We start from the raw sequence: 25757 nt of genomic DNA, 5'->3' as shown, positions 1-25757 counted from the left end.
GCCTCTAAAATATATGTAAACACACAATAAATGTCAAAAATACACTAGTGAAGCTGAGTCCAGACACATTACAACTATAATGATAGCTATCTTGTTTAGCAGCTGGGAATTTATACTCTTGCTGACTTTACAGTAAAAACAAAAGCCAAATCATAACAAAATATGAAGAATGAGCCATTAGTATAGAGGATTTCTGTTGACATCAGCCGAAAGAGCAGTGATGTGTATGTTAGTGTCTGTATGTCTGCCCGTGAGTATGTCTGCCCATGAGTATGTGTGTGTATGTGTGTGTAAGTGTATGTGTATGTGTATGTGTATGTGTGTGTGTGTGTGTGTGTGCATGGGAGAGAGAGAGGAAGTAGAGAGAGAGATTGGTGACACACACAGTGTATAGCATTTCCTCTGTCTATAACATTCATATGAATTGTGAAATTGAAAACAGCATCATAACATGTGTCATGTGTTTCTAACATTATTCAACTGACACATCATCGGCACCCATTCCAATAACTGATTGGTTATTGTGGATAACTGATACCTGACACCAAATGTCACTGCTAACTGGATACAACAGGTCACATATTGAGTTACTGCCCTTGTCCCCTCCCCGGCTCTCCTCTTGCATTCATTAACTCTGCTGTCGGCCGCTCTGATTGGACCAATGGCCTGTGAGTGTCAGCAGACCGACCAGCATGGAAGGATCCTCAATTGAAATAAGAGGCAGAAGAAAAAAATGCCTGGCAATGAATAGTAATAACGGCATTAAGATTAACGAGCACGGCGTGTAAAGAATAATTGCGTCTGTCAGAAGATAAAAAATAGATGAGCTGGAGCGTTTGTTTGGAGACTGGTGGGAAAGCAGCACAGTGTTGTGTTTATAGGGGAGGAGGGGGATAAAGTGGGGGACCACAGCCAACTGACTATCCTCTGATGTACCTGGAGCAATCCATTCTGGGAAGAGGGGGTGACCTTGGACAGGCCAGTGAGATGCACAATGATAAACAGGCGTTGGATACCGCAGGCCCACCTCACAGTCACAGATGGCATATTCTGTGAGGGGGCCGATACACAAATACCCAACTCTTTGTTGTGACTCCTGTTTGGAATCAGATAGAAGGAAAAAAAGATAAAAATATCTGAAGGATAATAATTAACAGATTTGGAGACTTTTAGCAATTAGCAGTTAACGACAATTATTGGTATGGCATTAAGGGATTAGAGTTTTTGCTTTTACTGCAATGCAATAAAATAATAACTCCAATAATAACTCCTTCTGTGTAGTAAGCCCAGGAGAAATCATCCATACACACACCTGCAGTGACACACAGTATGACAGCTAAGACTAGAGACTACAGTGAGGGAAAGTCACCCAGATGCTAATGCTAGCGCAGGTCCAGGTAAAATCAGATGGAGATGAGTGTCTGGATTTGCTAATCCAAGGCCACCTGATGTAACCAGAGAAGCCCACTCATTTAGCTTTGTGCTACGATGACAAGGCTCAACCCCCAACCCGGGCAATCAAAGAGAACTGATTGGTGGGAATGGATGTCCACTTCAATGTCTTATATGTTTACAAATTACATCACATTGGTCAAATGAACAGAAAATAGGAACTGATTAGAAAGTGAATATGCATGCATGTGTGTGTGTGTGTGTGTGTGTGTGTGTGTGTGTGTGTGCACGCTTGTGTGTGAGAGTAAAAGTAAATGTTGCATTTTTTAAATCTTCAAGCCTAATCCTAGCTACAAGGGTTCCGATACAGTTTAACCGCCACATGGTTTATGAGTACTCTTTCTTGTCAATGCCTGTGTTGTTAAAGAGATTATGTCCTCGTTCCCTTACATTACCACTGTTGGTTCAGTCTGCGCTTGATAGAAAATGTGTTTATGACAAAATGTAGCCCCTAAAACCCTCCCGGGTCCTCCATTAAGCCCTTGATACGTGCAAGTATAGGTCAGGAAATCAAACTGAATACATCTTCAAAGACAGCCATTTCTTATCAAGAAAATAACTCAATTCAAAGTGTGTGGTGCAATATCAAGCAGGAGACTTCAATGAAAAATGGAGACCTTTAAAAGTAAGTCGCTATTTCTCTGACACCCACTTTTATCTTGTATTCATTGAATCTGTAAACAGCATTCTCTACTCTTGCCACGAGTGTTCCTCTGATCTAGCTGGAGATTGGACTGCGTTTTCCTCTCGTCTCCTGCAACAAAGAGCAATACTGTATAGTTTGCCCTGGCACCAAACAACAACAGAATAATCACAGTCTCTCTCCCCCTCCTCCTCTCCCTCACTTCCCCTGCTGGCCACATCAGGCCTGAGCTCCACACTAAGACAAGCTACAGTTGGCTTTTAATTGGCCCTCTGCAATCAACAGCCTATCCCCACAAGGATCGGCTCTCCTCAGCAATGCAACTCTCAAGGACCAACACTCAGGTTTTGAAGTGGCCCAACACAGAGTCTTGGAAACCACAGAGAGCACAGGCTCTAAAACATAGATAAAAGCTACAGGCTGTCTTATGATGTTACAGGATGTTTATATATCTAGGATATCTATGGCAAGAAAACTTTCACTTTGTATTTTAACTAGGGCTGTCAAACAATTAAAATATTGAATCAAGTTAATGGCATTAGTTAATCGCGTTTAATCACAATTTTAGAATTTGCTCAAATTTGGCCCTAAATAAACCATTTACCATTTAAAAAGCAGTGCATTAAATTATAGGCATAGCATGTTTTGATTGTAAGGGAAAGAAACACTAAATAATCTGTATCAGAATGTTTTTAAAGGCATTTTATCCATAAATAACACAAAAAGTTACTGTAACACACAGCTGTTAATGCTCCCAATGTTTAAGTAGGCCTACTCACTCTTATCAATGTTCCTGAAGTTTAACACCTGTGCACACACACACACACACACACACACTCACACTCACTCAAGTACTGTTAGGGTTCAGACACAGCAGTAGTGGTTGCTGGTCGAGAGTACCTAGCACCTCTGAACGTCATTTGCGAACCGCATGTAGAGTCGAGTAAAAATGAAGCCAGGTGGTCCCTAAAACACAGCGCGCTGAACGATCGGCAGACGAACAAAGCAAAAGTGTGTGGTGTAATATTAAGCAGGAGACTTCAATGAAAAATGGAGACCTTGACAATAATAATAATAACCAATAATGAAATCATTACAATCAGTAAGCTCTTCGAGCATTGTGTGTGTGTGTGTGTGTGTGAGAGAGAGTCTGTGTCTGAAAACTAGCCATCAAATTCTTGCTTCCTCTGTCCTTGTTTCCTCCACTCCTTGCCTCTCCTTGAAAGTGCATTGGAGCCCGAGAGGAGGAACCTTCAGTCCTCTCCCCCAATGTGCTTTGAGAGGGAGGTGAGGAATGGAGGAAACAAGGGGAGAATCTCAATTGTATTTCCTTGATTCCTCACATCCTCTCTCTCTCCTAGCCTCCTTCAAAAAACCCATTGGATAAGAAGGTGAGAGGGGAGGGACCTCTGACCTTCTCATCCAATGGGTTTTGAGCAGGAGACGAGGAGAGAGAACGCAACGAATCAAGGAAATGCTATTGAGATTCTCCCAAGGACAAAGGAAGCAAGTATTTGACAGCTATTATCATTTTTAGACAGTGCCAGACTGACTGACTGACTGAGCTCCCATAATACCCATGGCCTGTCCAGAAACAACCCCTAGCCCTTCAACATCTTCTCTGTCAACCTTGTCCAATTGTCTGGAAGAGGTTAAGTCTTGGATGCAGAACAACTTCCTACAACTCAACAGCAGAAAGACATAGGCAATGCTGATAGGCACCCCTCAGCAGATCACCAACTCCTGCATCATCCGCCCTACCATCATGCCCCTCTCTCCTCAGTCATCACCAACTTGGGTGTGAAATTCGACTCAGCACTCCTTCAATGCTCACATTAGTCACGTCTGTATAACATTATTATTACACCTGAAGAACATCTCCTGCCTAAGACCCTCTCTCACAATTTCTGATGCAGAAAACCTTATCCATGCATTCGTTTCTCCAGAATTGATTATGGGAATGCAGTACTTGGGGGCCTGCCTACAAACTCAATTAATAAATTACAGCTCATTCAAAACAATGCTTCAAGGATTCTGACACAAACAAAAAAGTCTGCCCACATCATCCACATCCTTGCTGACCTCCATTGGCTACCTGTTCCTCAAATAATTTACTTAAAAATTCTCCTCCTGGTCTACAAAGCCCTAAATGGCATTGGACCTGCCTACCTGCCAGATCTACTCTCCCCCTATGAACCTCCACGCACCCTACGGTCAAGCCATGACAAACTGCTTCATGCACCCAGGACCCGGCTCTGAACAATGGGGGACCGTGCCTTTTCCTGCCACGCACCACACCTTTGGAACTCCCTTCCTGACAGGACTGTTCAGACTGTTGGGGCTTTTTTCCTTCTATTATGAACTTTGAGTTAATTCATGTATAATGAAAAGCGCTTTACAAATGTAATAAATTATTATTATTATTATTGCCCAGAGTCTAGACACTTGTGGAGACCTGAGAAGGATTGATGGATGGTGACATGGTGAGAGCTCTATCTATCTAACCCTCTGATAGGCTTTGTGAAATGTTGGCGGTATTGCTTACACCTGTCCAATCCTCTCAGATCTACACAAGTGTCTAGGGGTAGGAGCTAGGGGTTGTTTCTGGACAGGAGCCCATAACGCTTTGGGTGTGTGGTGGACCTACAGCACGACACTTTAGGTATGGGTTGGATGTTTCATTCCATTACTATACACACACAGATTAGCACAGGTGTAAGCTGGACACACCCACGGCACACTATCAGGCTGATCAGACAGTTCTGGGTAGCTGGAGAGCTGCTGTAAACAGTGAAATTATATATTTACAGTGCCTTGCAAAAGTATTAATCCCCCTTGGCGTTTTTCCTATTTTGTTGCATTACAACCTGTAATTTAAATGGATTTTTATTAGAATTTCATGTAATGGACATACACAAAATAGTCCAAATTGGTGAAGTGAAATGAAAAAAATAATTTGTTTCAAATCATTCTAAAAAATAAATTACGGAAAAGTGGTGCATGCATATGTATTCACCCCCTTTGCTATGAAGCCCCTAAATAAGATCTGGTGCAACCAATTACCTTCAGAAGTCACATAATTAGTTAAATAAAGTCCACCTGTGTGCAATCTAAGTGTCACATGATCTCAGTATATATACACCTGTTCTGAAAGGCCCCAGAGTCTGCAACACCACTAAGCAAGGGAAACCACCAAGCAAGCAAGGCACCATGAAGACCAAGGAGCTCTCCAAACAGGTCAGGGACAAAGTTGTGGAGAAGTACAGATCATATCAGAAACTTGGAACATCCCACGGAGCACCATTAAAAACATTATTGAAAAATTGAAAGAATATGGCACCACAACAAACCTGCCAAGAGAGGGCCGCCCACCAAAACTCACGGACCAGGCAAGGAGGGCATTAATCAGAGAGGCAACAAAGAGACCAAAGATAACCCTGCAGGAGCTGCAAAGCTCCACAGCGATTGGAGTATCTGTCCATAGGACTACTTTAAGCCGTACACTCCACAGAACTGGGATTTACGGAAGAGTGGCCAGAAAAAAAGCCATTGCTTAAAGAAAAAACTACGTTTGGTGTTTAAAGGCATTTGGGAGACTCCCCAAACATATGGAAGAAGGCCAGCTGCTAGCTAGCTAAAATCGTCCCTTTCCTAAATTAGCCATGGATGGAGATAGGGATTTGGACTTACTGGCCAATGATTATAACATTGATTCTGATCTAACCATAAATTCATACATTCTGCCCCTGGCCTGAGAGGATGGAAGTTTTATTTTAATTTTTTACCCCTTTTTCTCCCCAATTTCGTGATATCCAATTGGTAACTGTAAGTCGCTCTGGATAAGAGCGTCTGCTAAATGACTAAATTGTAAAATGTAGTTACAGTCTTGTCCTATCGCTGCAACTCCGGTACGGACTCGGGAGAGGCGAAGGTCGAGAGCCATGCATCCTCCGAAACACGACCCTGCCAAGCTGCACTGCTTCTTGACACACTGCTCGCTTAACCCGGAAGCCAGCCGCACCAATGTGTCGGAGGAAACTCTGTACAACTGGCGACCAAAGTCAGCGTGCATGGTACATGGCCCCGTCCATCGTCCCTTTGATGCGGTGAAGTTGTCCTGTCCCCTTAGCAGAAAAACACCCCTAAAGCATAATGTTTCCACCTCCATGTTTGACGGTGGGGATGGTGTTCTTGGGGTCATAGGCAGCATTCCTCCTCCACCAAACACGGCGAGTTGAGTTGATGCCAAAGATCTCAATTTTGGTCTCATCTGACCACAACACTTTCACCCAGTTCTCCTTTGAATCATTTAGATGTTCATTGGCACACTTCAGACGGGCCTGTATATGGGCTTTCTTGAGCAGGGGGACCTTGCGGGCGCTGCAGGATTTCAGTCCTTCACGGCGTAGTGTGTTACCAATTGTTTTCTTGGTGACTATGGTCCCAGCTGCCTTGAGATCATTGACAAGATCCTCCCGTGTAGTTCTGGGCTGATTCCTCACCGTTCTCATGATCATTGCAACACCACGAGGTGAGATCTTGCATGGAGCCCCGGGCCGAGGGAGATTGACAGTTCTTTTGTGTTTCTTCCATTTGCGAATAATCGCACCAACTGTTGTCACCTTCTCACCAAGCTGCTTGGTGATGGTCTTGTAGCCCATTCCAGCCTTGTGTAGGTCTACAATCTTGTCCCTGACATCCTTGGAGAGCTCTTTGGTCTTGACCACGGTTGAGAGTTTGGAATCTGATTGATTGATTGCTTCTGTGGACAGGTGTCTTTTATACAGGTAACAAGCTGAGATTAGGAGCACTCCCTTTAAGAGTGTGCTCCTAATCTCAGTTCGTTACCTGTATAAAAGACACCTGGGAGCCAGAAATCTTTCTGATTGAGAGGGGGTCAAATACTTATTTCCCTCATTAAAATGCAAATCAATTTATAACATTTTTGACATGCGTTTTTCTGGATTTTGTTGTTGTTATTCTGTCTCACTGTTCAAATAAACCTACCATTAAAATTATAGACTGATCATGTCTTTGTCAGTGGGCAAACGTACAAAATCAGCAGGGGATCAAATACTTAATTCCCTCACTGTAGCTTATGTTGATTGGACTAAATAGTTTAAAATATATTTTAGTTGTCACTGTATTAGACTAAGCATAGGTGATTAGATGATGTTGAAATGTTGAAGTTGGAGTGCTGGAATAGTGGAGGCAGAGCCTGTTTTCTTTGCGACTTGCGGTAACTTTCTGTAGTTCTAAATCAATAGTTGTTTAGTAGTCCGAAAATGTTGGAAATGTTAACTTGCTTGACCATGCTGTAGGTCATTTAACTGTTTGGTACATGCAGTATGTTTTGTTTTGGTATATGCAGTATGTTGCTCTCCGGTTTTGTGATGAAACAAAGGTGTGTTTGAATTTATTCTGCCACTGTGTCTTCTTATTGTCTCGGCCTTAGGCTTATATATCACGGTGTCAAGGCATATGAACTAACAGGTTATAGAGCAAACAAAGCAATTATCACAACACATAAGCTACAGGACTGTTTTGCTAGCACAGACTGGAACATGTTCCGGGATTCTTCAGATAGCATTGAGGAGTACACCACATCAGTCACTGGCTTCATCAATAAGTGCATCGATGACGTTGTCCCCACAGTGACCATACGTACATACCCCAACCAGAAGCCATGGATTACAGGCAACATCCGCACTGAGCTAAAGGGTAGAGCTGCCGCTTTCAAGGAGCAGGACTCTAACCCGGACGCTTATAAGAAATCCCGCTATGCCCTCAGACGAACCATCAAACAGGCAAAGAGTCAATACAGGATTAAGATTGAATCGTACTACGCCGGCTCTGATGCTCGTCGGATTTGGCAGGGCTTGAAAACTATTTCAGACTACAAAGGGAAGCACAGCCACGAGCTGCCCAGTGACACAAGCCTACCAGACGCTCTCCGTAGCCGATGTGAGTAAGACTTTTAAGCAGGTCAACATTCACAAGGCCGCAGGGCCAGACGAATTACCAGGACGTGTACTCCTAGTATGTGCTGACCAACTGGCAAGTGTCTTCACCAACATTTTCACATGTCCCTGACTGAGTCTGTAATACCAACATGTTTCAAGCAGACCACTATAATCCCCGTGCCCAAGGACACTAAAATAACCTGCCTAAATGACTACCGACCCATAGCACTGACGTCTGTAGCCATGAAGTGCTTTGAAAGGCTGGTCATGGCTCACATCAACACCATTATCCCAGAAACCCTAGACCCACTCAAATTTGCATACCGCCCCAACAGATCCACAGATGATGCAATCTCTATTGCACTCCACACTGCCCTTTCCCACCTGGATAAGAGGAACACCTACGTGAGAATACTATTCATCGACTACAGCTCAGCGTTCAACACCATAGTGCCCTCAAAGCTCATCACTAAGCTAAGGATCCTGGGACTAAACAACTCCCTCTGCAACTGGATCCTGGACTTCCTGACAGGCTGCCCACAGGTGGTAAGTGTAGGTAACAACACATCTGCCACGCTGATCCTCAACACGGGGGCCCCTCAGGGGTGCGTGCTCAGTCCCCTCCTGTACTCCCTGTTCACCCATGACTGCATGGCCAGGCACGACTCCAACACCATCATTAAGTTTTCCGACGACACAACAGTGGTAGGCCTGATCACCGACAACGATGAGAAAGCCTATAGGGGGGAGGTCAGAGACCTGGCCGTGTGGTGCCAGGATAACAACCTCTCCCTCACCGTGACCAAGACAAAGGAGATGATTGTGGACTACAGGAAAAAAAAGAGGACTGAGCATGCCCCCATTCTCATCGACGGGGCTGTAGTGGAACAGGTTGAGGGCTTCAAGTTCCTTGGTGTCCACATCACCAACGAACTATCATGGTCCAAACACACCAAGACAGTCGTAAAGAGGGCACGACAAAGCCTATTCCCCCTCAGGAGACTGAAAAGATTTGGCATGGGTCCTCAGATCCTCAAAAAGTTCTACAGCTGCACCATCGAGAGCATCCTGACTGGTTGTATCGCTGTCTGGTATGGCAACAGCTCGGCCTCCGACCGCAAGGCACTACAGAGGGTAGTGCGTACGGCCCAGTACATCACTGGGGCCAAGCTTCCTGTCATCCAGGACCTCTATACCACGCGGTGTCAGAGGAAGGCCCTCAAAATTGTCAAAGAATCCAGCCACCCTAGTCATAGACTGTTCTCTCTGCTACCGCACGGCAAGCGGTACCGGAGCGCCAAGTCTAGTTCCAAAAGGCTTCTCAACAGCTTCTACCCCCAAGCCATAAGACTCCTGAACAGCTAATCATGGCTACCCGGACTATTTGCACCCCCACCCCATCTTTTTACGCTGCTGCTACTCTGTTAATTATTTATGCATAGTCGCTTTAACTCTACCCACATGTATATATTACCTCAACTAGCCGGTGCCCCCGCACATTGACTCTGCACCGGTACCCCCCTGTATATACCCTCCCTACTGTTATTTTATTTTACTTCTGCTCTTTTTTTCTCAATACTTTTTTGTTGTTGTTTTATTTTACTTTTTTATTAAGAAAAAAATGCATTGTTGGTTAAGGGCTGTAAGTAAGCATTTCACGGTAATGTCTACACCTGTTGTGTTCGGTGCATGTGGCAAATAAAATGTGATTTGATTTGATAGGTTGTAATATAGCATTTCTTTCCTGGCTTGGCTTCCCCAGTGATTTTACCCATACACCGCTACTTTAATAGATTCATAGAATAGTTAGAAGGGTGAACTCCTACTTTGAAAGGACAGGAAGTGTTGGCTTTGCGTAATGATTCTTTTGGTTGGCTAGCTAGCTAACGCTAGCAGAAACTAGCTAGCTACTTCTGTACAAATTTGCTATTACAGTGGGGAGAACAAGTATTTGATACACTGCCGATTTTGCAGGTTTTCCTACTTACAAAGCATGTAGAGGTCTGTAATTTTTATCATATGTACACTTCAACTGTGAGAGACAGAATCTAAAACAAAAATCCAGAAAATCACATTGTATGATTTTTAAGTAATTCATTTGCATTTTATTGCATGACATACGTATTTGATCACCTACCAACCAGTAAGAATTCCGGCTCTCACAGACCTGTTAGTTTTTCTTTAAGAAGCCCTCCTGTTCTCCACTCATTACCTGTATTAACTGCACCTGTTTGAACTCGTTACCTGTATAAAAGACACCAGTCCACACACTCAATCAAACAGACTCCAACCTCTCCACAATGGCCAAGACCAGAGAGCTGTGTAAGGACATCAGGGATAAAATTGTAGACCTGCACAAGGCTGGGATGGGCTACAGGACAATAGGCAAGCAGCTTGGTGAGAAGGCAACAACTGTTGGCACAATTATTAGAAAATGGAAGAAGTTCAAGATGACGGTCAATCACCCTCGGTCTGGGGCTCCATGCAAGATCTCACCTCGTGGGGCATCAATGATCATGAGGAAGGTGAGGGATCAGCCCAGAACTACACGGCAGGACCTGGTCAATGACCTGAAGAGAGCTGGGACCACAGTCTCAAAGAAAATCATTAGTAACACACTACGCCGTCATGGATTAAAATCCTGCAGCGCACGCAAGGTCCCCCTGTTCAAGCCAGCGCATGTCCAGGCCCGTCTGAAGTTTGCCAATGACCATCTGGATGATCCAGAGGAGGAATGGGAGAAGGTCATGTTGTCTGATGAGACAAAAATAGAGCTTTTTGGTCTACAACCCCAAGAACACCATCCCAACCGAGGTGGAAACAACATTCTTTGGGGATGCTTTTCTGCAAAGGGGACACCGTATTGAGGGGAGGATGGATGGGGCCATGTATCGCGAGATCTTGGCCAACAACCTCCTTCCCTCAGTAAGAGCATTGAAGATAGGTCGTGGCTGGGTCTTCCAGCATGACAACGACCCAAAACACACAGCCAGGGCAACTAAGGAGTGGCTCCGTAAGAAGCATCTCAAGGTCCTGGAGTGGCCTAGCCAGTCTCCAGACCTGAACCCAATAGAAAATCTTTGGAGGGAGCTGAAAGTCCGTATTGCCCAGCGACAGCCCTGAAACCTGAAGGATCTGGAGAAGGTCTGTATGGAGGAGTGGACCAAAATCCCTGCTGCAGTGTGTGCAAACCTGGTCAAGACCTACAGGAAACGTATGATCTCTGTAATTGCAAACAAAGGTTTCTGTACCAAATATTAAGTTCTGCTTTTCTGATGTATCAAATACTTATGTCATGCAATAAAATGCAAATTAATTACTTAAAAATCATACAATGTGATTTTCTGGATTTTTTTTTTTGATTCCGTCTCTCACAGTTGAAGTGTACATATGATAAAAATTACAGACCTCTACATGCTTTGTAAGTAGGAAAACCTGCAAAATCGGCAGTGTATCAAATACTTGTTCTCCCCACTGTATCTAAAGAAACGCCTGGGAATGTTTTTACGGTTGAACTTTCTGTAAGTTTTCCTTCAAAATTGTTGCTCAAAGCTGCACGCACAGTGCACCACAATAGGCACAGACAGTGCTACTGAGACCCAGTGCACACATGCACTTAAATGGGTACATGCGGTGCAGAAATGGAGATGCGATTTTACACAATATTTTTTTTTACGACATACAAACTGTAACGCGTTATTAATGCGTTAACTTTGACAGCCCTAATTTTCTCATGTCTCATGTAGAACGTTGGCCCATAGACAGTACAGTATGAAGATAGGCAGAAACTGCTTCTTCAATAAAAATCCCTGATCATGGCGACATTGGCTAACTAAACTCATGCACAGAAACACATCATCGCGTCTAACTAATGATGTATATAAACCCTGGAATGGTTTTGCTATGTATTGGCCATTGATAGGCTTTGAAGCCACCGGTTGGCCATATTGGCACTCCCCAGTAGGAGTAGTCCTCCATAGGAATGAATGAAATTCTACAGTATTTCAATTAAATGTTTCAAGGACAAAATTACATGAATTTAAGTATTTATTGTTGTAGTGGGGACAGTATCATTAGTAATAAAAAAATAAAAAGACTTTAGGGAAAATGTATTCATAATTTGTTAAATTTTTTATTTGCATGTTTAGCTCACATAATATAATTTAAAAGTATGCGTTAAGGTGTCTGTAATAGAATAAACGTGGCAGAAACTAATGTAGACATTAATAAATGCATTCCTATAGCTTCCAAAATATTGTGTGCCAAGATGGAGGGAGACCCATGGGGCGGCGCACAATTGGCCCAGCGTCGTCCAGGGTAGGGGAGGAAATGGCCGGCAGGGGATGTAGCTCAGTTGGTAGAGCATGGCGTTTGCAACGCCAGGGTTGTGGGTTCGATAAAATAATGTATGTGCTAACTGTAAGTCGCTCTGGATAAGAGCGTCTGCTAAATGACTAAAATATCAATGTAAATGAGGTGCGGCGGATTTAACACAGCAGCCCCTATTGGTTTTCTAGTGTACTGTGCCTTGCAAAAGTATTCATCCCCCTTGGCGTTTTTCTTATTTTGTTGCATTACAACCTGTAATTTAAATGGGTTTTTATTTGGATTTCATGTAATGGACATACACAAAATAGTCAAAATTGGTGATGTGAAAAAATAACTTGTTTCAAAAAATTCAAAAAATTAATAATGGAAAAGTGGTGTGTGCATATAATATCTGGTGCAACCAATTACCTTCAGAAGTCACATAATTAGTTAAATAAAGTCCACCTGTGTGCAATCTAAGTGTCACATGATCTGTCACATGATCTCAGTATATATACACCTGTTCTGAAAGGCCCCAGAGTCTGCAACACCACTAAGCAAGGGGCACCACCAAGCAAGCAGCACCATGAAGACCAAGGAGATCTCCAAACAGGTCAGGGACAAAGTTGTGGAGAAGTACAGATCAGTGTTGGGTTATAAAAAAATATCTGAAACTTTGAACATCCCACAGAGCACCATTAAATTCATTATTAAAAAATTGAAAGAATATGCCACAACAACAAACCTGCCAAGAGAGGGCCGCCCACCAAAACTCACGGACCAGGCAAGGAGGGCATTAATCAGAGAGGCAACAAAGAGACCAAAGATAACCCTGAAGGAGCTGCAAAGCTCCACAGCGGAGATTGGAGTATCTGTCCATAGGACCACATTAAGCCGTACACTCCACCGAGCTGGGCTTTACGGAAGAGTGGCCAGAAAACAGCCATTGCTTAAAGAAAAAAATAAGCAAACATGTTTGGTGTTCGCCAAAAGGCATGTGGGAGACTCCCCAAACATATGGTCAGATGAGACTAAAATTGAGCTTTTTGGCCATCAAGGAAAACGCTCTGTTCTGCACGCTCAAGTTTTGTTGTTTGTTTCACAATAAAAAATATTTTGCATCTTCAAAGTGATAGGCATGTTGTGTAAATCAAAGGATACAAACCCCCCAAAAATCATTTTAAATTCCAGGTTGTAAGGCAACAAAATAGTAAAAATGCCAAGGGGGGTGAATACTTTCGCAAGCCACTGTATATAAATCATTAGGTCTAACGGTCGTCTCGCGCAGAACTGCGCATGTGCAGGCCGTCAAATCAAAGGCACTCCTTCGATAGAAAGTTGTTTTTGACGAAAATGAAAACGTGTCAGTTTGTCACATGTTCAACTACTTAAGACATTGGCTTGAATCTAGGTTGTGCCTTTATATTGAGAAAATGAACAACTAAGGAATAATTTTTCACTTCTCTCATTGACTTCTCAAACCCCAAACCCTGGCCTGGTCTGCTTTGTCTGTTTCGCAAGCGTTCCCGGATGTCTTGCGATGTTGCGCCTCTGGGTTTAGAAACTCTGTGGTTGACCTAATGATGCTGACTTGGGCTTGGTGTGTAGTTGATCTGGCTGGGGAGAGTGATCCCCTATGGGAGGGTTGTTACATGAGTAATGTTGTGTGTTGTCTGTGCCTGTGACTGTGTTGTGATGTGATGTGATGTAATGTGTGGCTCTGTTCCAGGTGGGAGACTCACCTGGGGCTTCGATAAGCTGCTTGTAGATTCCCAGGAATGCAGACTCTGCCTCCTTACTGCGCTTGTTCAGAGCAACCACCTAAAGAGAACAGGACAGGACACAGCCGTCAGGGTGACACTCAGGCATCAATACTACACCTGTACTGAATGGACATTTATTGACCCATACACACAGTCAATTTACATTTAAATGCATTCTACACTGTTTTGACATTTGAAGTAAACAGCCAGCATATAAATTAATTCTGCAAATGAGACAGACAGAAACAAAGCAACAATGATCCATCTGTAGAAGTTAATCACAATGCCAGTACATCCTCAACATGTCGTTCTGATGGGGTTTGTGTCGCTGAATTATGTGAACAAGGTTCTGAGGTAATACTGCAAGCTGATATTTGGCCTCTTAAATCCCAACGCTGCAGTGTGTAGTGAAGTGACATTTGGCCTGTTGAAACGCAGGTGCTGGTGTGCTCTATGAGGCATGTCAGAGTCTGTGACCTCCATCACACCGGCACCCAGCCCCTCCTGCTATTCTCCACTCCACGGGTGATGCAAACCAATTAACAATTCATTACGAGGGACAAAGAAGGGAATTAGGCACCACCTGGCCCCTTGGAGAGGGCACCTGCCCCGGTGGATATATGGGTTACAGTCCTCACAGCTCCTATAATACACCAGCAGCTCTGTTGTCAGAGGAAGTCATTGGCTGAAAGTCTTACAGATGTAGGATCTTAATTTGATCACTCTTTTGTTTCTGAGAGGAAGGAAATGCAAACTTGTAGTGTGTTTGAGTTTTAAAAAGGCTTCTAAAGTTTCCACTTAGAAATGTCAGACTTGATTTTCCCTAACGAAAAATGTAATCAACCCCTACAAAAATGTTGATTAATTACAATACACATAATAATTCACATTGCTGCAGTATTAGCAACTCTCTGAAATATTACATCAGATCAGCCATGTCCACTCCAAATGTCCCTCCAGTCCAAGAGCATTCTGAAAGCTAATTACTTCCATCTATTGTCTATAGAATTACTGTCAGTGTTGATTATAGTTTTGATCTGATCAGACACAATGACTTCTATTGAATGGGCCAAGTGTATGGTTACGTCTGAGACGTTCTTTATTGGTCTATCTTCAGTTCAACAATATTATTGTAGAACAAGGACTGAAAACACTTATGAGAATGGTGGAGAAACTGTTTAGAGAGGCTTATAAATAACAACTGTGGAAAACAGAGAGACAAAGAGCCCTTGATTTACTGGAAATGGCTTGTGTTCTCCCTGGAGAGGCATAACGACAGCATCATGTTTAAAGAAATATGAAAAGATCAAGCAAATCCCTCCCACTCAGAGCTGCGAGCTGGAGTTCATGGAAAATGGAAAGGCTGGAGGCCAATCAATACAGATGTAATAGTCTCTCTCTCTCTCTCTCTCTCTCTCTCTCTCTCTCTCTCTCTCTCTCTCTCTCTCTCTCTCTCTCTCTCTCTCTCTCTCTCTCTCTCTCTCTCTCTCTCTCTCTCTCTCTCTCTCTCTCTCTCTCTCTCTCTCTCTCTCTCTCTCTCTCTCTCTCTCTCTCTCTCTCTCTCTCTCTCTCTCTCTCTCTCTCTCTCTCTCTCTCTCTCTCTCTCTCTCTCTCTCTCTCTCTCTCTCTCTACAGTGGGGAGAACATGTATTTGATACACTGCCGATTTTGCAGGTTTTACTACTTACAAAGCATGTAGTCTGTAATTTTTATCATAGGTACACTTCAACTGTGAGAGACGGAATCTAAAACAAAAATCCAGAAAATCACATTGTATGATTTTTAAGTAGTTAATTTATATTTTATTGCATGACATAAGTATTTGATCACCTACCAACCAGTAAGAATTCCGGCTCTCACAGACCTGTTAGTTTTTCTTTAAGAAGCCCTCCTGTTCTCCACTCATTACCTGTATTAACTGCACCTGTTTGAACTCGTTACCTGTATAAAAGACACCTGTCCACACACTCAATCAAACAGACTCCAACCTCTCCACAATGGCCAAGACCAGAGAGCTGTGTAAGGATATCAGGGATAAAATTGTAAACCTTCACAAGGCTGGGATGTGCTACAGGACAATAGGCAAGCAGCTTGGTGAGAAGGCAACATCTGTTGGCGCAATTATTAGAAAATGGAAGAAGTTCAAGATGACGGTCAATCACCCTTCGTCTGGGGCTCCATGCAAGATCTCACCTCGTGGGGCATCAATGATCATGAGGAAGGTGAGGGATCAGCCCAGAACTACACGGCAGGACCTGGTCAATGACCTGAAGAGAGCTGGGACCACAGTCTCAAAGAAAACCATTAGTAACACACTACGCCATCATGGATTAAAATCCTGCAGCGCACGCAAGGTCCCCCTGCTCAAGCCAGCGCATGTCCAGGCCCGTCTGAAGTTTGCCAATGACCATCTGGATGATCCAGAGGAGGAATGGGAGAAGGTAATGTGGTCTGATGAGACAAAAATAGAGCATTTTGGTCTAAACTCCACTCGCCGTGTTTGGAGGAAGAAGAAGGATGAGTACAACCCCAAGAACACCATCCCAACCGTGAAGCATGGAGGTGGAAACATCATTCTTTGGGGATGCTTTTCTACAAAGGGGACAGGACGACTGCACTGTATTGAGGGGAGGGTGGATGGGGCCATGTATCGCGAGATCTTGGCCAACAACCTCCTTCCCTCAGTAAGAGCATTGAAGATGGGTCGTGGCTGGGTCTTCTAGCATGACAACGACCCGAAACACACAGCCAGGGCAACTAAGGAGTGGCTCCGTAAGAAGCATCTCAAGGTCCTGGAGTGGCCTAGCCAGTCTCCAGACCTGAAACCAATAGAAAATCTTTGGAGGGAGCTGAAAGTACGTATTGCCCAGCGACAGCCCCGAAACCTGAAGGATCTGGAGAAGGTCTGTATGGAGGAGTGGGCCAAAATCCCTGCTGCAGTGTGTGCAAACCTGGTCAAGACCTACAGGAAACGTATGATCTCTGTAATTGCAAACAAAGGTTTCTGTACCAAATATTAAGTTCTGCTTTTCGGACGTATCAAATACTTATGTCATGCAATAAAATGCAAATTAATTACTTAAAAATCATACAATGTGATTATCTGGATTTCTGTTTTAGATTCCGTCTCTCACAGTTGAAGTGTACCTATGATAAAAATTACAGACCTCTACATGCTTTGTAAGTAGGAAAACCTTCAAAATCGGCAGTGTATCAAATACTTGTTCTCCCCACTGTGTATATATATATATATATATATATATATATATATATATATATATATATATATATATATATATATATATATAGGCTACTAGCCAGCTGTTTCTGAATGTCAAAAGCCCTTTCAGCCTCCCTGTCTATGAGATGCATTAACAAACAAGGCTACTGTCCCATTGTGAATGATGCCATGGTGAGCTCATTCTCTGTCAACTGTGTCAATGCATTGATGAATCCCTATAATGCTCCAATGTGACCATGAACAAAGCCCAGTGTTCCAAAAGTACTTCCAATGCACAGCCCAACACAACAACACTGACTTCATTATCATCCTCCTCATCTTCAGTAAGCAGGGTGTGAACTCACCAGGATCTGTTTAAGACTGACACCACTGTCCCTGTCCTGTCCTGGCTTCCTCTCTAAAGCATACATCAAACAGGGCCCTGAACTGCATATGTAAAAAGCACAGGACCTGTGAATGCAACTGGCTCCATTTTCCTGGCCCTTCATCATCCTTTAACGAGAGAACACAGAGATTACCTCCACAATCACACCATTAACCTGTCTGCAGCTGCTAGAGGAGACATCAATCACACGCCTGATGCCTCCTCACGTTAGCACACACGTTATGCGTAACCCTCTCCCCTTACGCACGCTGCCACCACCATCATCAAAGCACCTCAGAGATGTGGTGTATAATGTCGTCTGATTTGAGGGACTCTTCCACTCATTTAGCAGACGCTCTTATCCAGAGCGAATTACAGAAGCTATTAGGGTTAAGTGCCTTGCTCACGGGCAAGTCGACCGATTTTTCACCTACTCAGCTTGGGGATTCGGACCAGCGACCTTTCAGTTACTCTTAGCCACTAGGCTACCTGCCGCCTACAGTATGGAGAGGTATAACATAGATAATGTATGTTTCAGTATGTATAGTAGTAAAAAAACAATTTAATCAATTTTAGAATAAGGCTGTAACGTAACAAAATGTGGAAAAAGGGAAGGGGTCTGAATACTTTCCGAATGCACTGTATTCTATGTTAGTCAGTTTGGCCGTAAAAGGATAGAATATGGCTTCTCCGGGAGGGATGTGATGAAGGTTAACTTTACAAGCAGTAAACAAACACCCAGTGCAGACAGAGAGTGCGAGAGTGAGAAAGCAAGAGAGAGTGAAAGCGAGAGACAGAGCGAGAAAGCAAGAGAGAAAGCAAGAGAGAGAGAGAGACACTACGGAAAAAGAATGAACAGCGCATCAGAAATCAGCTCAATGTAATTGAAGAATCCATAGACTCTAACCATTTCTGGGAAAATTGGAAAACACTAAACAAACAACAACACGAAGAGTTATCTATCCAAAACGGAGATGTATGGATAAACCACTTCTCCAATCTTTTTGGCCCTATAACAAAGAACAAACAGCCAAAACATATTCATGATCAAATACAAATCTTAGAATCAACTATTAAAGACTACCAGAAGGGGCCTCCCGAGTGGCACAGCGGTCTAAGGCACTGCATTGCAGTGCTTGAGGCATCACTACAGACCTGGGTTCGATCCCAGGCTGTGTTACAGCCGGCTGTGACCGGGAGACCCACAATTGGCCCAGCATCGTCCGGGTTAGGGGAGGGTTTGGCCGGCCGGGATTTCCTTGTCCCATCGCGCTCTAGCGACTCCTTGTGGCGGGCCGGGCGCCTGCAAGCTGACTTCGGTCGCCAGCTGGACGGTGTTTCCTCCGACACATTGGTGCGGCTGGCTTCCGGGTTAAGCGAGCAGTGTGTCAAGAAGCAATGCGGCTTGGCAGGGTCGTGTTTCGGAGGACGCATGGCTCTCGACCTTCGCCTCTCCGAGTCTGTAGGGGAGTTGCAGCGATAGGACAAGACTGTAACTACCAATTGGGGAGAAAAAGGGGTAAAAGTACAAAAATAAAAAAAGACTACCAGAACCCACTGGATTCTCCAATTACATTGAATGAACTACAGGACAAAATACTAACCCCAACCCAAAAAGGTCTGTGTTGTTGATGGTATCCTAAATTAAATGATACTTAAACTTTTTAACATAGCTCTGGCATCTTCCCCAATATTTGGAACCAAGGACTGATCACCCCAATCCACAAAAGTGGAGACAAATTTGACCCCAATAACTCCTGTGGGATATGCGTCAACAGCAACCTTGGGAAAATCCTCTGCATTATCATTAAAAGCAGACTCATACATTTCCTCAGTGAAAACAATGTACTGAGCAAATGTCAAATAGACTTTTTACCAAATTACCGTACGACAGACCACGTATTCACCATGCACACCCAAATTGACAAACAAACAAACCAAAACAAAGGCAAAGTCTTCTCATGCTTTGTTGATTTCAAAAAAGCTTTTGACTCAATTTGGCATGAGGGTCTGCTATACAAATTGATGGAAAGTTGTGTTGGGGGAAAAACATATGACATTATAAAATCCATGTACACAACCAACAAGTGTGCGGTTAAAATTGGCACACAAAAAAAACATTTCTTTCCACAGGGCCATGGGGTGAGACAGCAGCTTAAGCCCCACCATCTTCAACATATATATCCACGAATTGGCGAGGGCACTAGAACAGTCTGCAGCACCCGGCCTCACCCTACTAGAATCTGAAGTCAAATGTCTACTGTTTGCTGATGATCTGGTGCTTCTGTCCACAACCAAGGAGGGCTACAGCACCACCTAGATCTTCTGCACAGATTCTGTCAGACCTGGGCCCTGACAGTAAATCTCAGTAAGACAAAAATAATGGTGTTCCAAAAAAGGTCCAGTTGCCAGGACCACAAATACAAATTCCATGTAGACACCGTTGCCCTAGAGCACACAAAAAACTATACATACCTCGGCCTAAACATCAGCGCCACAGGTAACTTCGGCAAAGCTGTGAACGATCTGAGAGACAAGGCATGAAGGGCCTTCTATGCCATCAAAAGGAACATAAAATTCAACATTCCAATTAGGATCTGGCTAAAAAATACTGGTCTGGGGTCCGCTCACCAACCAAGAATTCACAAAATGGGACAAACACCAAATTGAGACTCTGCATTCAGAATTCTGCAAAAATATCATCAGTGTACAACGTAAAATACCAAATAATGCATGCAGAGCAGAATTAGGCCAATACCTGCTAATGATCAAAATCCAGAAAAGAGCCATTAAATTCTACAACCACCTAAAAGGAAGCGATTCCCAAACCTTCCATAACAAAGCTGTCACGGTTTCGGCCGAGGCGGCTCCTTCTCCTTGTTCGGGCAGGCTTCGGCGGTCGTCGTCTCCGGAGTACTAGCTGCCACCGTTCGATGTTTCATGTTTGATTGGTTTTGTCTGTTTGTTACACCTGTTTATTGTTAAGTGTTCATTAGGCACCCTATTTAGTTCTCTTGTGTTTGGTCAGGTGTTGTTGTTGGTCCTCTGTTTTGTGCTCTCTGTATTCGTTTTGCTTAGAGAGTCCTGCACGTTGTGCGTACTTACTTTGGACAGTCCGGTGTGCGTTTGTTTTCGCCTATGGCCTGTTGCCGTGTTGGCTTGTACTACGGACTTCACTAAAGACATCTGTTTTCGAATCTCTGTGTCCTGCGTGTGATTCCACGTTCCCTCTACACTCAACCCTGACAGAATTACACACCATCTATATGGAATCAGCAGGAGCACCCGCACCCACCGAGATCATGGAGGAGCGCCTTCGTGGTCAAGAGGATAGAATCAACCAAATCGGGCACGCCCTGGACCGAGTGATGAACACCCTCCATCGATGGGAGACCAGCGGGGTACCCACACCCCCACCTACCGCACCATCACCATCGGTCAGCCCGCCCGTCCAACTACCGGAACCCAGTGGGATTCGGCTCTCGCTCCCGAGGGCGTACGACGGCACCGCTGCCGGGTGTCAGGGGTTCCTGTTACAAGTGGAACTCTACCTTGCCACCGTACACCCGGCGCCCTCGGGACACGAGAGCGTTTCCGCCCTCATCTCCTGTCTCACCGGCAAGGCGTTGGAGTGGGCCAACGCCGAATGGAGGAGAATAGACGCCGCTACTATCACCTATGCGGAGTTCTCCCGCCGCTTCCGTGCAGTGTTCGACCATCCACCAGAGGGGAAGGCGGCGGGGGAGCGTCTATTCTACCTCCGGCAGGGGATGAGGAGCGCTCAGGAGTTTGCACTGGAGTTCCGGACTCTAGCGGCAGATGCAGGGTGGAATGAGCGGGCACTCATAGACCACTTCCGCTGCAGCCTCCGGGAGGACGTCCGCAGAGAGTTGGCGTGCAGGGATACTACACTCTCATTTGACCAGTTGGTTGACATGGCCATTCGGCTGGACACCCTGCTCGCTACCCGCGGACGTCCCAGGTGGGGGTCGCCCATTCCACCCTCCAGCGCCTCCGAGCCGAGCCCGATGGAGCTCGGAGGTGCTGGCGCTAGAGGAGGGAGAAGAAGGAGCCCGAGGGGGGCCGTCCCCTGCACCAACTGTGGCCGTGGAGGGCACACCGCGGCTAGGTGCTGGGGAGGGTCCCCTGGTGGAGGAGACGGCAGACCACACATTGGGGAGTCCTCCCAGGTGAGTAGGCGCCCCACTTACCCAGAGCTTTCTGTCGTACACATAACTATACCTGTTTGTTTTCCACAGGTTGCACCTCGTTCCCAGCATAAGGCGCTAGTAGATTCAGGCGCAGCTGGGAATTTTGTAGATCGCAAATTCTGTGTAGAGTTAGGGATTCCCCTCCTTCCGGTTAACAATCCTTTCCCTGTACATGCCCTAGATAGTCGTCCGTTAGGATCCCGGGTTGATTAGGGAGGTCACAGCGCCACTTAGGATGGAGACACAGGGGGGTCATGAGGAGACGATACAGCTCTATCTGATCGACTCTCCTGCGTATCCGGTGGTACTGGGGCTTCCCTGGTTGATTACCCATGATCCTACTATTTCGTGGCGAGAGAAGGCTCTTAAAGGGTGGTCTGCTCAGTGTGAGGGGCTATGTCTGGGTGTTTCCGTAGGGGCGACCTCGGTGGAGAGTCCGAACCAGATGCCCGCACTGCACATTCCACCTGAGTATGAGGATTTGGCACTCGTGTTTAGCAAGACAAGAGCGGCACGGTTGCCGCCTCATAGACAGGGGGATTGTGCGATAGACCTCCAGGCAGGAGCTGCGCTCCCGCGGAGCCATGTGTATCCGTTGTCACAGGAGGAGAAGAGGGCAATGGAGACATACATTGCTGAGTCTCTGAGACAGGGATACATACGGCCCTCCACTTCACCCGCGTCCTCGAGCTTCTTTTTTGTGAAGAAAAAGGATGTAGGTTTGCGCCCGTGTATTGATTACTGCGGTCTAAATCAGGTGACTGTGAAATATAGTTATCCGCTCCCGCTGATTGCGACTATGACGGAGTCATTACACGGGGCACGGTTCTTCACAAAATTGGACCTCAGGAGCGCATATAGCTTGGTGCGCATTAGAGAGGGCGATGAATGGAAGACAGCATTTAGTACTACCTCCGGTCATTACGAGTATCTCGTCATGCCATACGGGTTAATGAATGCTCCATCAGTCTTCCAATCCTTTGTAGATGAGATTTTCCGGGACATGCAGGCGCAGGGAGTAGTGGTGTACATCGACGATATTCTGGTGTACAGTTCTACCCGGGTCGAGCATGTAGCCCTGGTGCGCAGAGTATTGAGGAGATTGTTGGAGCATGACCTGTATGTCAAAGCCGAGAAATGTCTGTTCTTCCAGGAGTCGGTCTCCTTTTTGGGTTATCAGTTGTCTGCGTCAGGGGTGAGGATGGAGGTTGACCGTGTGTCAGCCGTGCGTAATTGGCAAACCCCAACCACGGTTAAAGAGGTGCAGCAGTTCTTGGGTTTTGCGAATTACTACCGGAGGTTTATCCGGGGTTTTGGACAGGTGGCAGCTCCCATAACGTCCCTTCTGAAGGGGGGAACAGTGCGCTTGCGGTGGTCAGCTGAGGCGGACAGGGCTTTTGGGAAACTGAAGGACCTGTTTACCTCGGCTCCAGTGCTGGCGCACCCGGATCCCACTTTACCATTCCAAGTGGAGGTGGACGCGTCTGAAGCCGGTATCGGGGCTGTTCTTTCACAACGGTCCGGCACACCACCTAAACTCCGCCCCTGTGCTTTTTATTCGAAAAAGCTCAGTCCGGCGGAGCGGAATTATGACGTAGGGGACAGGGAGCTGTTAGCCGTGGTACAGGCCCTAAAGGTGTGGAGGCATTGGCTTGAGGGGGCTCAACACCCTTTTCTCATTCTGACTGACCACCGTAACCTGGAATACATTCGGGCAGCTAGGAGACTAAATCCTCGCCAGGCTCAGTGGACTATGTTTCTAGCCCGGTTCGTGTTTAAGATCACTTACATCCCTGGGTCCCAGAACGGGAAGGCAGATACCCTGTCTCGGCGGTATGACACAGAGGAGAGGTGCGTGGAGCCCACTCCCATACTACCTAAGTCTTGTCTGGTTGCACCGGTGGTGTGGGAGGTCGATGCAGAGATCGAGCGGGCATTACGCACCGACCCTAGCCCTCCACAGTGTCCGGTGGGTCGGACGTACGTCCCGCTCGAGGTCCGGGATCGGCTTATTTATTGGGCTCACACGTCACCCTCCTCTGGACATCCAGGTATTGGCCGGACGGTGCACTGCCTTAGTACTAAGTACTGGTGGCCAACGTTAGCCAGGGATGTGAGGATTTATGTCTCCTCCTGCTCAGTGTGTGCCCAGTGTAAGGCGCCCAGACACTTGCCCAGGGGTAAGTTACAACCCCTGCCCGTTCCACAACGACCCTGGTCTCACCTCTCGGTGGATTTTGTTACCGACCTTCCCTCCTCACAGGGGAATACCACCATCCTGGTCGTTGTGGATCGGTTCTCGAAGGCCTGTCGTCTCCTTCCCATGCCGGGTCTTCCTACTGCCCTACAGACCGCTGAGGCTCTATTTACTCACGTCTTCCGGCATTACGGGGTACCCGAGGATATAGTGTCTGATCGAGGCCCCCAGGACTTTGAGATAGAAGAGACTCCTCCGCCCCCGTTGGACATCGAGGGGGCTCCGGCGTACACTGTTCGGGCCATCCTAGATTCGAGACGCCGGATGGGGGGTCTCCAATATCTCGTGGAGTGGGAGGGGTACGGCCCGGAGGAGCGGTGCTGGGTGCCGAGGAGGGACATTCTAGACCCGTCTCTTCTGACCGAGTTCCATCGTGGTCATCCTACGCGCCCTGCTCCGCGTCCTCCTGGTCGTCCCCGAGGCCGGGGGCGGCGCACGGCTGGAGCCGGGCGTCAAGGGGGGGGGTACTGTCACGGTTTCGGCCGAGGCGGCTCCTTCTCCTTGTTCGGGCAGGCTTCGGCGGTCGTCGTCTCCGGAGTACTAGCTGCCACCGTTCGATGTTTCATGTTTGATTGGTTTTGTCTGTTTGTTACACCTGTTTATTGTTAAGTGTTCAATAGGCACCCTATTTAGTTCTCTTGTGTTTGGTCAGGTGTTGTGTGTAATTGTTTGATGTCACGTGTTGTTGTTGGTCCTCTGTTTTGTGCTCTCTGTATTCGTTTTGCTTAGAGAGTCCTGCACGTTGTGCGTACTTACTTTGGACAGTCCGGTGTGCGTTTGTTTTCGCCTATGGCCTGTTGCCGTGTTGGCTTGTATTACGGACTTCACTAAAGACATCTGTTTTCGAATCTCTGTGTCCTGCGTGTGATTCCACGTTCCCTCTACACTCAACCCTGACAAAAGCCATCACCTACAAAAGAGATGAACCCCTAAGCAAGCTGGTCCTGGGACTCTGTTCGCAAACACAAACAGACCCCACAGAGCCCCAGGACAGCAACACAATTAGACCCAACTAAATCATGAGAAAACAAAAAGATAATTACTTGATACATTGGAAAGAATTAACAAAAAAACAGAGTAAACTAGAATGCTATTTGGCCCTAAACAGAGAGTACACAGTGCAGAATACCTGACCACTGTGACTGACCCAAACTTAAGGAAAGCTTTGACTATGTACAGACTCAGTGAGCATAGCCTTGCTATTAAGAAAGGCTGCCGTAGGCAGACCTGGCTCTCAAGAGAAGACAGGCTATGTGCACACTGCCCACAAAATGAGGTGGAAACTGAGCTGCACTTCCTAACCTCCTGCCAAATGTATGACCATATTAGAGACACATATTTCCCTTAGATTACAGAGATCCACAAAGAATTCGAAAACAAACCCAATTCTGATATCTACTGGGTGAAAAACCACAGTGTGCCATCACAGCAGCAAGATTTGTGACCTGTTGCCACAAGAAAAGGGCAACAGTGAAGAACAAACACCATTGTAATATAAAATAATAATAATTGTAAATACAACCCATATTTATGTTTATTTATTTTCCCATTTGTA

At 45.7% G+C, this 25757-nt stretch overlaps 1 protein-coding gene across 1 annotated transcript in view; it reads right to left on the bottom strand.

Annotated features, from left to right (window-relative positions):
* LOC311141205 (homeobox protein cut-like 2) overlaps positions 1 to 25757 on the bottom strand; it is a gene marked incomplete at both ends in the record, with an annotated part of 128831 nt that overhangs the window by 25601 nt on the left and 77473 nt on the right. Inside the window, one exon of the mRNA XM_084176463.1 lies at positions 14109 to 14187. Within this exon, the coding sequence (XP_084032589.1) occupies positions 14109 to 14187 (79 nt within the window). The remainder of the gene's footprint in view (positions 1 to 14108; positions 14188 to 25757) is intronic.

This window comes from Coregonus lavaretus (genome assembly GCF_964263955.1).
Source record: "Coregonus lavaretus genome assembly, chromosome: 14".
Classification (NCBI taxonomy): domain Eukaryota; kingdom Metazoa; phylum Chordata; class Actinopteri; order Salmoniformes; family Salmonidae; genus Coregonus; species Coregonus lavaretus.
Note: the sequence above shows the minus strand (reverse complement) of the source record. Positions and strands in the feature narration are given on the sequence as shown.